Genomic DNA, 15,421 nt, shown 5'->3' with positions numbered 1-15,421 from the left:
CTTTGAGGATAACGCTGGCACGACTGAGGCGCAGGCGACAGAGTGGGACGCCTTCAAGGTAGTCTTGAGGGGGTTCTGCATAGGGCAACAGGTAGGAGTGCGAAAAGTTCTCCTACAAGATCTGGATAGGGCGGATAAAAAACTCCGCGATGCAGAACTCGCACGACCTGGTCACCCAGAGCTACAGGGCAGGGTCAGCGAAGCCAAAGAAGCGGTAGCCATAGAAACAGAGTGTTTACATAGCTTCGATTATAAAACGTATACAGCCAGGACTCATGCGGAGGGCGACAAATCTGGGACCCTATTGGCTTGGCTTGCCAACCCCACGTAGAGGGGAACGCCTATTTTATCTATGCGTGCAGCAGACGGCGAGGAGGTCTACTTCCAGACTGAAATTCTGCATTGCTTCACAAGATATTACGAATCATTATACAAAAGCAAATTGACAGCCCGCATTCCAGACATGGACTCCTTTCTCGCAGGGCTCCCCTTTCCCGGAATTAGATCATGACCAGGCGAAAGCGTTGGGCAGAAATATAGAATTAGAGGAAAGACGGAGCGCCGTAAAACACATGGCACATAACAAGTCCCCTGTATTAGACGGGTTACCCATTGAATTTTATGGCATATATGTTGACCTTCTGGCGCCAAGACTACTGAAGGTCTATGGGGAGGTGAAGCAGTTGGGGCGTCTCCCACACTCCATGCGGGAAGCGCTAATAATACCCTTACTGAAACCAGGAAGGAACAGTGGAGACACAGCCTCATATAGACCACTCTCGATGCTAACCACTGATTACAAAATACTTAGCAGCATCCTAGCGTCTCGGCTCTTGGAACACATGACCTCACTGGTACATGAAGACCAGGCTGGATTTATACCAATGCGGAACACGACCTCGAACATACGCCATTTGCTGTGGTTGCTTGAAGGAGATCAGCCGAAAGCTCGACACCCAATGATATTGTCGGTGGACATAGAAAAGGCATTTGACAGCCTTGAATGGGAATACCTCTACGCGGTGCTGAGACGCTTTGGAGTGGGTGAGGATTATATAAGATGGATGACTGTGCTCTACACCTCAGCGGTAGCTAGAGTGAAAATGAACTCGCTGATCTCACAGCAATACCCAATAGAGAGAGGCACGAGGCAGGGGTGCTCGCTGTCGCCTCTGCTGTTCGCCCTGGCAGTAGAACCTCTAGCAATGTCGTTACGAACAGGGGAGCACTATAGAGGTCTTCGAAGTAGGATTGGGCACCACTACATATCATTATATGCGGATGGTCTCCTGCTCTTTCTCGAAGATGCCGACGAGGCGCTGGTGGGAGCTGAAAACGTGCTTACGAGATTTGTTGAACTATCAGGCCTGAAAGTGAATTGGGCCAAGACGTGCCTATTCCCTGTGTGCCAAGGGGAAACCCAACCATACACGACCACGTCAGTGCGCTGGGAGCCCAGTTGCCTGAAATATTTGGGCGTGTACATCTATCACACGCCAACCGATTTATTGGAAGGTAATATAGGCCGCGGAATAGGAGCCCTGAAGAGCAGCAGGCCTTCTGGGCCACCCTCCCATTGTCCATGGCGGGCCGCATAGCACTGCTGAAGATGGTGGCTCTTCCACGGCTCCTTTATTACTTCAGGACGCTGACAGTATGGGTGCCTGCTGCGACCTTCCGACTTTTGAGATCCATAATTGTATCCATCCTCTGGGGATCAGGTCGTCGGAGAGTGGCCTTAACAACCCTGCTGCGACCTTAGACGGCAGGGGGGCTAGCGGTCCCCGATTTCGAATTATATTCCTTGGCAGCTCAACTACAGGTCTATACACAAGAGGTGGCTTGAGAATTCAGAGGCCCAGAACATACCAGGGCTGAGGTATTCCTCGCCATGTTCTCTCCTTTATAGCATTACAACAGAAATTAGTTCTTCGAGACCTAACACAAGAGAAGAGAACGATCAGCCTCTGCTGGAATCGCTCACAGCGCAGAGCGGGTGTGATACATCCGTATGCCCCTGAAATTCCTTTGGGGATGCTGACGGCACTACCACATGGCGGGGATTGGTCGCAACTACTGGATTGGGAGGAGGCGGGTATCCAGGTGGTAGGGGACTTATATGAGGGGGGAGTCCTACTGCCATATCCAACACTGCTGGAACGATTCGACCTACCTAGAGGGGGCTTCCTACTGCATGAGGCACTGACGCAGGCAATACAGAAGCATTGGAGAGAGGGTCTGACGGAGCCGAGAACAACAATGGCTTGCCAATATGCTATGATGGCCGCGGGAACCTTCAAGGCAGTCACATGCCTCTACTCCAGATTGATTAATGAAGGACTCGCCCCCCTAGAGTCACTGAAAGAAAAGTGGGAAGCCGATATAAGTAGGGACATCCCTGAGACAGTGTGGGCACAGATAGTGCGCAGGGCCTGGAAGAGTACACGCAATGCACGATTCCAGCTAGTGCTCTTCTACATCCTCTACCGCGCATACCTGACTCCAGGAAAGATCAAAAAGTACTTTGACGCAGACACTGCAGCGTGCCCTAGGTGTGCGGCATTAGGCGTAGAATTAGACCACATGCTATGGACATGCCCGATCTTGGAGATGTATTGGAAGGAGGTGGGAGTCACTTTGAACACGGTCACAAGCAGGGGCTTAGAATTTGACATGGCAGTGAGTGTCCTACACTGGTTCCCTCATACCCCCCAAGAACAAGGTCACTAGTAAGTTTATAGACATGGGGCTCATATTAGCAAAGCGAGAAGTTACGAGACACTGGAAAGCTGTGATAGGACCCAAAGGCATTAGATGGAGAAATGAGTTTATTAAGTGGGCTCAGGGCAAAAGTATGTTAAGATATCACACTGCATGGAGACAACGTAATGACAAAGCCTTGGAAACAGCTCAGGCTTGGGATGCATTAGTTCAAGCATTGCGCGATTATGATACACATGATGAGGCGACGGCCAAGCACTCTCCCCAGCGCATTCCTCCAGGACATTTCAGGTATATCACATTGAGCACTTCCCAATGGCTCCTGTGCACACACGCTACTATGATGACTGTTAACAGTATCCACCGATGATGAGGGTTCAGGGAGGGGGGAGGGAATATGGGATTTCATGTTAGTCAATTGGGCAAAGACACGCTAGGTTGTAGTTATAGGAGAGCCCACACACATGATCTGACTGTCATCCTGCTTCACTGCCTGAGAACGCAACTCTGTGACTTTATTGCCCGTCCATGCCCGGCCAAATTTTTGGCGAGGATGGCGGAGGTAGTTAACCCGCTGGTCAACCCTCTCCTGAATCGTTCCCTTAGCCTAGGTGAGGTCCCTCCGGCATGGAAGCGGGCCATGGTCATCCCTTTGATTAAGAAGCCCGGTCTAGCTCCTGAGGTCTTGGCTAATTATAGGCCGATTTCTCTTCTTCCGGCTTTAGCCAAGACCCTGGAGAAGCATGTTCACAGAGTGCTTTCCAACTTTTTGGAATTCAATGACCTGCTTCACTCCACTCAGTCGGGCTTTCGCCCTAATCTGAGTACGGAGACGGCGTTGCTGGAGGTTTCTGAGGCCATCAAGGAGATGCTAGATCTGGGTGGTAGAGCGATGTTGATCATGCTCGATCTGTCGGCGGCCTTCGACACCGTCCCCCATGAGGGTCTCCTCATCAGACTTCATGAGATCGGTCTGAGGGGGACGGTGTTTAGATGGTTTGCATCTTTTCTAGCTGGTCGCCGACAGTCGGTCTGGGTTTCCTCGGCTTCCGCTGAGATGCTGCCACTGGGAGTCGGAGTCCCGCAGGGCTCGGTATTGAGCCCGACTCTGTTTAACATCTTTATGACCCCATTGGCGGCTCTGGCGGAGTCCTATGGTGCCCAGATCGTATCCTACGCGGATGACACCCAGCTGCTCTTCACCTGCCGGAAAGGGGAGGATTTTGACGGAGAGAGTATCCGTGAGTGCCTTGGGGCTGTTTTTAAATGGCTCCAACTGAACAGCCTCAAGTGCAACTCTGATAAGTCGGAGATACTCTTCTTCGGCTGTCAATCCGATCCGGACTGGCAGGTTTGGTGGCCGGCGGACATGTCTCCCCCGAGCCAATCTTCGCAGGTTGCGAAGAATCTGGGGGTCAAAATTGACAACGGCCTGACCCTCAGATCTCAGATTGGCACTCTTACAGGCACATGCTTTGGACTTCTCCGCATGCTGCGGATGTTTTTTCCGCTGCTTTCAGAGGATCATAGGAGGATCACGGTGCAGGCCTTGATTGGGTCAAGATTGGACTATGCTAACATCTTATATCTTGGCCTGCCCGAATACCTCCTGCAGCGGATGCAGGTGGTCCAAAATGCGGCGGCCCGCGCCATTTTTGGTCTGCACAGGCGAGCGCATGTGTCTGGCCTGTTACAGGCACTTCACTGGCTGCCTATCCGACAGCGGATAGTTTTTAAAACCTTGACTCTTGCCCATAAGGCCTTTTATTCCACCGGGGCTAAATATCTGCAGAGGAGGTTTAAGCAATACTGTCCGTCGCGATCTTTGAGATCAGAATTGCAGCTTCTCGCCATTGTTCCTCGTGTGAGGAGGGCCCGACTGGGAGGTCGCTCCTTTATGCTTTGGGCTCCTCAGCTTTGGAACTCTTTGCCCTTCGCGTTACGAAGCAACTCCAACATGCTATCCTTTAGAAAGGGCCTAAAAACCTGGCTGTTTGCCTCGTAGATTTTAAATTTTCTTCTGTTCCCTTCTTTATTCTTTGTGTGTTATGTTTGCTTTCAGGATGTTAATAAAGCGCCGGGACACTCTCTGAGTAGCCGTGCGCTATAAAAGCCACAAAATAACATAACATAACATAACATATTGGATGTTGGAGCAGCATAAAAAACGTTACTGACTCTGTATGTTCTGTGTAACAAAACCCAATAAAAATTTGTTTAAAAAAAAATTAAACTTTGAAATCAAAAAGGGCTAAATAATTATAAGAAATATAGAAAATGTGGGTAGCAGTTAGACTGCCGAATTATGATCTAATCATATCTTCCCCACGTGACCGCATTTTGTGTTTTTTGGTAAATCATGCATTCTCCTGATCCATCAGTTCATGGACTGACCTGCGGACATAGGGCACTCCCACGAAGAGGGGAACGCCTACTTTATCTATGCGTGCAGCAGATGGCGAGGAGGTCTACTTCCAGACTGAAATTCTGTATTGCTTCACAAGATATTACGAATCATTATACAAAAGCAAATTGACAGCCGGCATTCCAGACATGGACTCCTTTCTCCCAGGGCTCCCCTTCCCGGAATTAGATCATGACCAGGCAAAAGCGTTGGGCAGAAATATAGAATTAGAGGAAATACGGCGCGCCATAAAACACATAGCACATAACAAGTCCCCTGGATTAGACGGGTTACCCATTGAATTTTATGGCATATATGTTGACCTTCTGGCGCCAAGACTACTGAAGGTCTATGGGGAGGCGAAGCAGTTGGGGCGTCTCCCACACTCCATGCGGGAAGCGCTAATAATACCCTTACTGAAACCAGGAAGGGACAGTGGAGACACAGCCTCATATAGACCACTCTCAATGCTAACCACTGATTACAAAATACTTAGCAGCATCCTAGCGTCTCGGCTCTTGGAACACATGACCTCACTGGTACATGAAGACCAGGCTGGATTTATACCAACGCGAAACACGACCTCGAACATACGCCATTTGCTGCGGTTGCTTGAAGGAGATCACCCGGAAGCTCGACACCCAATGATATTGTCGGTGGACATAGAAAAGACATTTGACAGCCTTGAATGGGAATACCTCTACGCGGTGCTGAGACGCTTTCGAGTGGGTGAGGATTATATAAGATGGATGACTGTGCTCTACACCTCAGCGGTAGCTAGAGTGAAAATGAACTCGCTGATCTCACAGCAATACCCAATAGAGGGAGGCACGAGGCAGGGGTGCTAGCTGTCACCTCTGCTGTTTGCCCTGGCCGTAGAACCTCTAGCAATGTCGTTACGCACAGGGGAGCACTATAGAGGTCTACGAAGTAGGATTGGGCACCACTACATATCAATATATGCGGATGATCTCCTGCTCTTTCTCGAAGATGCGATGAGGCGCTGGTGGGAGCTGAAAACGTGCTTACGAGATTTGGTGAACTATCAGGCCTGAAAGTGAATTGGGCCAAGACGTGCCTATTCCTTGTGCGCCAAGGGGAAACCCAACCATACACGACGACGTCAGTGCGCTGGGAGCCCAGTTGCCTGAAATATTTGGGCGTGTACATCTATCACACGCCAACCGATTTATTGGAAGGTAATATAGGCCGCGGAATAGGAGCCCTGAAGAGCAGCATGTCCTTCTGGGCCACCCTCCCATTGTCCATGGCGGGCCGCATAGCACTGCTGAAGATGGTGGCTCTTCCATGGCTCCTTTATTACTTCAGGACGCTGCCAGTATGGGTGCCTGCTGCGACCTTCCGACTTTTGAGATCCATGATTGTACCCTTCCTCTGGGGATCAGGTCGTCGGAGAGTGACATTAACGACCCTGCTGCGACCTTAGACGGCAGGGGGGCTAGCGGTCCCCGATTTCGAATTATATTCCTTGGCAGCTCAACTACAGGTCTATAAGCAAGAGGTGGCTCGAGAATTCAGAGGCCCCGAACATACCAGGGGCCGAGGTATTCCTCGCCATGTTCTCTCCTTTATAGCATTACAACAGAAATTAGTTCTTCGAGACCTAACACAAGAGGAGAGAATGATCAGACTCTGCTGGAATCGCTCACAGCGCAGAGCGGGTGTGATACATCCGTATACCCCTGAAATTCCTTTGGGGATGCTGAAGGCTCTACCACATGGCGGGGATTGGTCGCTACTACTGGATTGGGAGGAGGCGGGTATCCAGGTGGTAGGGGACTTATATGAGGGGGGAGTCCTATTGCCCTATCCAACACTTCTGGAACTATTCGACCTACCTAGAGGGGGCTTCCTACTGCATGAGGCACTGATGCAGGCAATACAGAAGCATTGGAGAGAGGGTCTGACGGAGCCGAGAACAACAATTGCTTGCCAATATGCTATGATGGCCGCGGGAACCTTCAAGGCAGTCACATGCCTCTACTCCAGATTGATTAATGAAGGACTCGCCCCCCTAGAGTCACTGAAAGAAAAGTGGGAAGCCGATATAGGTAGGAACATCCCTGAGACAGTGTGGGCACAGATAGTGCGCAGGGCCTGGAAGAGTACACGCAATGCACGATTCCAGCTAGTGCACTTCTACATCCTCCAACGTGCATACCTGACTCCAGGAAAGATCAAAAAGTACTTTGACGCAGACACTGCAGCGTGCCCTAGGTGTGCGGCATTAGGCGTAGAATTAGGTCACATGCTATGGACATGCCCGATCTTGGAGATGTATTGGAAGGAGGTGGGAGCCACTTTGAACACGGTCACAAGCAGGGGCTTAGAATTTGACATGGCAGTGAGTGTCCTACACTGGTTCCTTCATACCCCCAAGAACAAGGTCACTAGTAAGTTTATAGACATGGGGCTCATATTAGCAAAGCGAGAAGTTACGAGACACTGGAAAGCTGCGATAGGACCCAATGGCATTAGATGGAGAAATGAGTTTATTAAGTGTGCTCAGGGCGAAAGTATGTTAAGATATCACACTGCACGGAGACAACGTAATGACAAAGCCTTGGAAACAGCTCAGGCTTGGGATGCATTAGTACAAGCATTGCGAGATTATGATACACATGATGAGGCGACGGCCAAGCACTCTCCCCGGCGCATTCCTCCAGGACATTTCAGGTATATCACATTGAGCACTTCCCAATGGCTCCTGTACACACACGCTACTATGATGACTGCCAGCAGTATCCACCGATGATGAGGGTTCAGGGAGGGGGGAGGGAATATGGGATTTATTGTTAGTCTATTGGGCAAAGACACGCTAGGTTGTAGTTATAGGAGAGCCCACACACATGATCTGACTGTCATCCTGCTTCACTGCCTGAGAACGCGACTCTGGGACTTTATTGGATGTTGGAGCAGCATAAAAAACGTTACTGACTCTGTATGTTCTGTGTAACAAAACCCAATAAAAATTTGTTTAAAAAAAAATATTAAACTTTGAAATCAAAAAGGGCTAAATAATTATAAGAAATATAGAAAATGTGGGTAGCAGTTAGACTGCCGAATTATGATCTAATCATATCTTCCCCACGTGACCGCATTTTGTGTTTTTTGGTAAATCATGCATTCTCCTGATCTATCAGTTCATGGACTGACCTGCGGACATAGGGCACTCTTAGTGATGGTGTTAGCTACCCACCCTGGTGTTAATTGATTTGTGATCCATCAGTTCACGGTCTGACCTGCAGATATAGGGCACTCTTAGCGATGGTTTAAGCAATACACTCTGGTGTTAAGTGATGTCTGCTCCACCAGTTCATGGTCTGACCTGCAGACATTGGGCACTCTTAGTGATGATATAAGCTACCAACCCGGGTGTTAAGTGATGTTTGAGCCATCAGTTCATGGTCTGACCTGAAGACATAGGGCATTCTTAGTGATGGTTTAAGATACCCACCCTGGTGTTAAGTGATGTGTGATCTATCAGCTCATGGGCCGACCTGAAGTGATATGGCAATTCTTAGTGATGGTTTAAGCTACCCCCCTGGTGTTGGGAGATGCAGTCGGGTAACACAGACCCCAGCAGCCACAGCGGTGCAGGTGGGGGCCCGAGCTGGAGGGGGCCCTTCACATCACAGTACTCTGGCCTGAGAGCTTCTGATTAAATCCAGAGCAGGCCCCTCCATGTACCTTGCAGGGGGACCCCCTCAAATTTCGTTATGCCCCTAAAGTGATATGTAATCCATCAGGTCATGTTCTGACATGTGGAATTCTTAGGGGTCGATTACGATGTAGTTCCTAAAGGCTCCGAATGGCATACGGTTCTTCCAAATCCGTTTCCGACCGACTCGGGCACTTTTCCGAATGGCCAATTACGATGTTTGGAAACCGTTCAGACTTTCTGACTTGGTTCCTAACGGCATTCGGAGTAACCGATTCAGTCAGAGCCGAATCTTAGCCATTTACAGACCGTCTTTACGAATGAGCGATGCGATTAGGATGTCGGATTTGGACAGCCTTTCCGTATCGGTTGTTCCGACACCGATTGGCTGTCAGAATATATCTGTTGGGGCCCATAGCAGGCCCTTTTCCCCTGGCGGTCTCTGAATGGGGTCTTCGGGGTCTCATGGGTCCCCCCTTTCAATGTATGCACAGTATGGCAGTCATCATTGGGTGCCCGCCACAGAGTGCTTGATTTTCCGCAAGTCCCCTTTTTTTCAATGGGAGCCTGTGTAGTCGAGCGGAACACAGGTTCCCCTTGAAGTCAATTGGAGTCCGACCAAAAAGTGTTTGGAACGATTGTAATTGGTGGGTCAGACTCTTAGAATCCGATTCAGTTGGAAACCATGTTGAAACCGATTCAGTCGGAATGCTTTCCGAACGACATTGTAATCGACCGCTTAGGGATGGTTTCAGATACACACCCTAGTGCTAAGTGGTGTGTGATCCATCAGTTTATGGTCCGACCTGCAGACAAGTGGCACTTTAAGTGAGGGTTTAAGCTACCCACCCTGGTGTTAAGTGATGTGTAATTCACCAGTTCATGGTCCGACCTGCAGACATGTTGCACATGTAGTGATGGTTTAAGTTACCTACCCTTGTGTTAAGTGATGTGTGATCCATCAGTTCATGGTCTGACCTGTAGACATGGGGCCCTCTTAGTGATGGTGTAGCTACCCATCCTGGTGTTAAGTGATGTTTGAGCCATCAGTTCATGGTCTGACCTGCAGACATAGGACATTCTAAGTGATAGTTTAACCTACCCACCCTGGTGTTGAGAGAGGCAGTGAGGTAACACAGACCCCAGCAGTCCCCGCGGTGCAGGCGGGGCCACGAGCTGTAGGGGGCCCCCTCTGTACAGTACTTTGGCCTGAGAGCTTGTGATTAAATCCGGAGCGGGGCCCCTCCATGTACTTTGCAAAGGACCCCCCTCATGTTTCATTACGCCCCGATGTGATATGTAATCCATCAGTTCATGGTATGACCTGTGGACATGTGGCATTCTTAGTGATGGTTTAAGCTACCCTTCCTGGTGTCACGTAATGTGTATTTCTTTAGTTATAGCTTTGACCTGCAGACATGTGGCACTCTTACTGATGGTTTAAGCTACCTACCCTGGTGTGAAGTGATGTGTGATCCATCAGTTCATGGTCTGATCTGCAGACCTGTGGCACTCTTAGTGATGGTTTAGGCTACCCGCCTGGTGTTAAGTGATGTGTGAAAACTGGACATCCGAGACCTTAAGCTAGTCACACCCGACAGACTGCAGTTGGACTCCTGGAGAGGCAATCAGACTTCCATTCATCCGAGGTCGGTAAATTGAGTACCACTGCAAAATGAGAACATGTTATGCAGCCATTTGACAGGAAAGATGTGCAGTACGAAGTGACACATAAAACAAGTGTACCTTCTGTGTGACTCGTACTTCAGTGCTCTACTTGTATGGTGTACTCTTTTGTAACATGCACACGTCACTTTTCCTCGTGTAATGTATCGTTTGCTACCTCTTGTATTTTGTTTGCCTCTGATACATGCACAATTGCCACCATTGCCTCATGTAACGTAACGTTTGTTCTTGTGTTTTGAGTATCTGCCATTTATTGCAGTTTTATACCTCTACTTGTACTTTGCACGCTTTTGTAACATGCACACATGTCACTTTTTTCCTCTTGTAACGTATCGTTTGCTACCTATTGTATTTTGTTTGCTCTTGATACATGCACAATTGTCACTATTGCCTCGTGTAACGTACAATTGCTTTTGTAACAGGCTCACTTGTAATTTTCTCCTCATGTATCGCGTAGCCCTTTCGGCCAACAAATCGCGTGAGATTTTCTCACTGGTGCGTAGCCTTGCTACCTCCGACCGTGCTAGCTTGTCCCCTGCCCCCTCTTTATCTCTCTGTCACTCCCTTAATGATTATTTTATCAATAAAATAATCACCATTAAGTCCAACATTCCGACTGTACCTGAACCCAACTTCCCGGATCACTCTTTCCGTTGTTCTTCTGTTTTTGATCACTTCCAACCCATCTCACCCGAGCTCTTCCGCGACCTTCTTGTTAAGGTCAAGTCCGGTTCTCCGTCCGATTGTGCTCCGGCTCGGATCCTTAGATCCCTCTACACCTCTTGTCCCACCCCTCCTTTAACTCTTCTTAATTCTTGTTTGGCTTCGGGTTCTGTTCCTTCTCTCTTTAAAGCTGCCATCATGCTTCCCATCCTGAAGAAAGCTGGCCTGGATCCTTCCCTTCCTTCGAACTTCAGGCCTATCTCCCTCCTTCCCTACCTCGGGAAGATCCTCGAGAGCTATGTGACCTCTTGTCTCTCGAACTTCATCGAGGAGAACAACATCTTGGCCCCTCGCCAGGCTGGTTTCTGACCTGGCCACTCCACTGAGAGTGTGGTCCTCGCGGTCCTGGATGAACTGAAGGGGAAGGCTGACAGCAGCCTCCCCCAGGCTTTAGTTCTCTTGGACTTGTCCGCTGCGTTTGACACGGTCGATCATGCCATCCTCCTCGACCGTGTCGGCGCAGCGGGCATCCAGGGCACTGCCCTCTCCTGGATCGCGTCCTTTCTTCAGGGCAGATCACAGGCAGTTCACCTCTCTGACTTTTCTGCTCCCTCTCTCCCGGTTACTTGTGGGGTACCCCAAGGCTCTTCTCTTTCCCCTCTTCTTTTCAACCTTTATATCCGCCCTCTTATCTTTTCCCTCCTCGAGCTGGGGGTCTCTGTGTATAATTACGCAGATGACCTCCAGCTCGTTTTTGACCTATTCTCTCCTACCCACTCTCTTTCCAAGTTCAGTTCTACCTTACTCTTTATTTCCCAATGGATGAGCTTTAATCATTTAAAGCTCAATCCTGACAAGACTGAGCTTGTCCTCACTGGTGGTCCCTCTAACCCCTGGTCTGCTGTTCACTGGCCCCTCTCTTTTGGTTCCCCTCCCTCCCCAGTCTCCTCCGTCCGGACCTTGGGCATCAAGATCAGCAATGATCTTTCTATGCATGCGCATATCAGCGCCGTCGTCTCCGCTTGTTTCCTTTCCCTCCGCCTCATCCGCAAAATCTCCCGGTTTTTCTCTGTTGATGCCCTTAAAACTATTATTTCTGCCCTTATTACTTCTCGCCTGGATTATGGCAATGGCCTGTTCGTAGGCATTCCGGTCTACGAAACTCGCCGCCTCCAGGCCATCCAGAACCAGGCAGCCCGTCTTGTTTTTCGTCTTCCCAAGTTTTCCCACATCACTCCTGCCCTTAAATCCCTTCATTGGCTCCCTGTTCACCTCAGATCTCACTTTAAACTTGCCTGTTTCGCTTTCCGGGCTCATGCCCGATCTGCTCCTCTCTTTATCAATTCTTTAGTTTCCTCTCATGCCCCTTGTCGTTCTCTTCGCTCGTCCTCTCTTTCTCTTCTTCACGTCCCCCGCTTCCGTAAATCCCGCACCGGAGGCACTCGCTTCTCGGTGCGGGCTCCCCAGATCTGGAACTCTCTTCCCCTTTCGATTCGTTCTATTCCTATCTTTTCACATTTCCGTAAAGCTCTTAAAACTTTCTTCTTTCTTCAGGCTTTTCCTGTCTAACTTCCCCCCGGTTCCCTAGCAAACTATGGCTGTGATCCTTAGCGCCAGGAAGCCGCTTGGCCGCAGTGCGCTCTTATAAATATTTGTTTCATTTCATTTCATTTCATTTCATTTCATTACTGTTCCTATTGTGAAGCACTCTGACACCTTCGGGTAAAGTCCGCGCTATATAAAAATGCATAAAATAAATAAATAAAGGAGGACTCACGTTTCACATCCAGTGTTATCTCACTTTCTGAACTTGCCCTGGTATCCTTCTCTCTGCTCAGCAGGCATCTCAGTACTTTCTGGTCATGTTGCCAGGAAGGAAGAAACTTCAGTGTGTTTGTTGTCTTCAAGGCGCTTGTGGACTCCTGGAACTGAGTGACATTTTCTCCTTGCACAGGCCCTTCCCAGTGGAGCTGCATTGGGTATTCTGGGCAGTGGTAATCTATGGAACAAGTAATACTTGTGGACTTTAACTCTGCAATCCCGGAGTCTGCAACATCTATGTGAGGTTTTGGAGGATAATCTGTGAAAAGAAAGTAAAAGACATTATCCTTCAGAGAGGAGTCCATTGTGAGCGAATCATTCATCACATATTGCAGTCACATGGACATTCATCCATAGGTGAACACTAAACATCTCAAACCTAGCTGTGTAAGTGATATCTGATTAAGGAATGAGTGAATTAATGCATTACCTTACCTCTTGGCTTTTATGGGCATGCGTGCGGTGAGCCGCCGTCCACTATTAAGGTATGCAAGGGTGTTTGCAATATAGGTATATTTGCAGTCATATTTCCACGAGGCATTGGGCTGAAAACTCCAGCGCAAGGTGGCTCTGTGCGCCTTTGCAGCCTGCCCCTGGGACTGATGCATAAAGTGCCGTCATCAATTTCTTGTAGCAGCTGGGCTGTGATTGGCCCACTCTGCTCCCTAAATGGCTGATGATTGAGACGTGGTCTTGGACAGTGTACTATGTCTGGCGTGACAGTCATGGTGTATTTCTGACTCCTGTCTAAAGAGATCTGACAAGTTTCAGAGGGATTTGCACCTTTGAGTGCACAGAACACCCTGCTTGCTATCAATCCTGGGAGTAATTGTAATGTAGTTGCACGTCACGCAGCGACGTGACTTGCCGGCGACCATTTTGGGTTGCGCGCGCAACCAGTGTACGGAGGCGTGAAAGCCCGAGAGCAGAGCACATCGGCTCGGCGCTCTCTCAGTGTAATATATAAATAAATACAGCGTAGTCCCCTCGCCTGGTGTCCTGTCTTTATTCCCCACACTGACACCTCTACAATGGCGACGAGGATGGGATTGAAGAACCAGAAGGGAACCCGATAAGAAAAAAAAAAATACACAGAAGCACAAGAAAGACACACAAGCAGGACAGAGGAGGCAGGTCAGCTGAACCAGCCATGGGAGACGACCAGCACAGCATCCAACTGGCAAGTAAGCAACCACACGCTGACAAATTACCAAGAGAGAGCGCGGCAGAGCCCCGACCCCCACTGGCAGCGACCGAGCACTGGACAGAGAAAGGGCACGCTGAAGACAAGGGTGCCCACGAAAGTTCACGACCCCACGACCAAGGGGCACCAGCGCTGGCTACCGCAAGGGGGAGTGAAGGGGGAGACACAGGGAGCCAAATTGCATTACACCCGGAGAGCAAGAAATTGACATCGTTCATTACCCCCTTCGGGTGTTACCAGTTCCGCCACATGCCGTTCGGACTGGCATCGGCGGCTGCGGTGTTTCAGAAACTGATGCACCAGCTATTTAAAAACATGGATGGCATCCAATACTTCCAGGATGATATCCTAGTGATGTGACGAGACAAGATAGATCACGATGCTAAACTAAACAAAGAACTGAAGGTCTTGGAAAGTAAAGGACTCACAGCGGAGTGGGCAAAGTGCCGGCTGGGCATGGAATCAGTGACTTATCTAGGGCATGAGATCGGAGTATGAGGCATCACACCAAAAACCGAGAACGTAAAGGCGATCTGTGAGGCACCACCACCCACTAGCAAGGAAGAGGTCCGGTCATTCTTGGGAATTGTCAAGGCGCTCCAAATTTCTTCGCAGGGGCAGTACAGATGCTTATCCCAATCACCCCTCACCCGGTATCCTCGCTTCAAAAGCAAGCACACCAGCCAGGGGGGAAAGGGGAAGTGGAAAGAGAAGAGAAACCTTGGCTCCGACTGTCACCCGCACCTTCTTAAGACCGCTATTTACTTCCAGCCTTCTTTCCTTAGGGGGTGCCTAATACACAGAGTTGGGAGAGAGAGAATAAACTACAAACCTTCTTTTACTTTGACTGTTTTTCTTAAAGGTAATCAAAACTTGTCCTACCAGATTGGGCCAGGGCAATTGCTACTCTTCTATATGACAATCGACATCTTGCAGGACTTCTATCTGTGAAGGAACAAAACTAATTAAACCCTGTCTCTTCACTAGCTCACTTAAACCTCCCCAAAGGATTAAACTAAGTACCTGTGAAGCTCTCTGCCAGATGAGGACTTTGGGGGGTCTGTTAGAAGTAGACTGAATTCAGTTTGTGCAGAATTGTTGAACAGTTCTCTCAGGAATCTCTTCAGAAGCGCGCAAAAAGGGAACTAGGAAGGAAAAGGAGGGAAAGGAAAGTGCAGAGAAAGCGCAAGGAGGGTAGATCCAGAGATCACTCTACTAGTCTATTCAGTGCTATACTTCC

At 49.2% G+C, this 15,421-nt stretch overlaps 1 protein-coding gene across 1 annotated transcript in view; it reads right to left on the bottom strand.

Moving 5' to 3' along the window:
• Positions 1 to 15,421, bottom strand: part of LOC144767653 (B-cell receptor CD22-like) — a 324,333-nt gene that overhangs the window by 206,458 nt on the left and 102,454 nt on the right. The window contains exon 4 of the mRNA XM_078651050.1: positions 12,934 to 13,236. Within this exon, the coding sequence (XP_078507176.1) occupies positions 12,934 to 13,236 (303 nt within the window). The remainder of the gene's footprint in view (positions 1 to 12,933; positions 13,237 to 15,421) is intronic.

This window comes from Lissotriton helveticus, chromosome 7 (genome assembly GCF_964261635.1).
Source record: "Lissotriton helveticus chromosome 7, aLisHel1.1, whole genome shotgun sequence".
Lineage (NCBI taxonomy): Eukaryota > Metazoa > Chordata > Amphibia > Caudata > Salamandridae > Lissotriton > Lissotriton helveticus.
The sequence above is the reverse complement of the archived record's forward strand: the minus strand, read 5'-3'. Positions and strand labels throughout refer to the sequence as shown.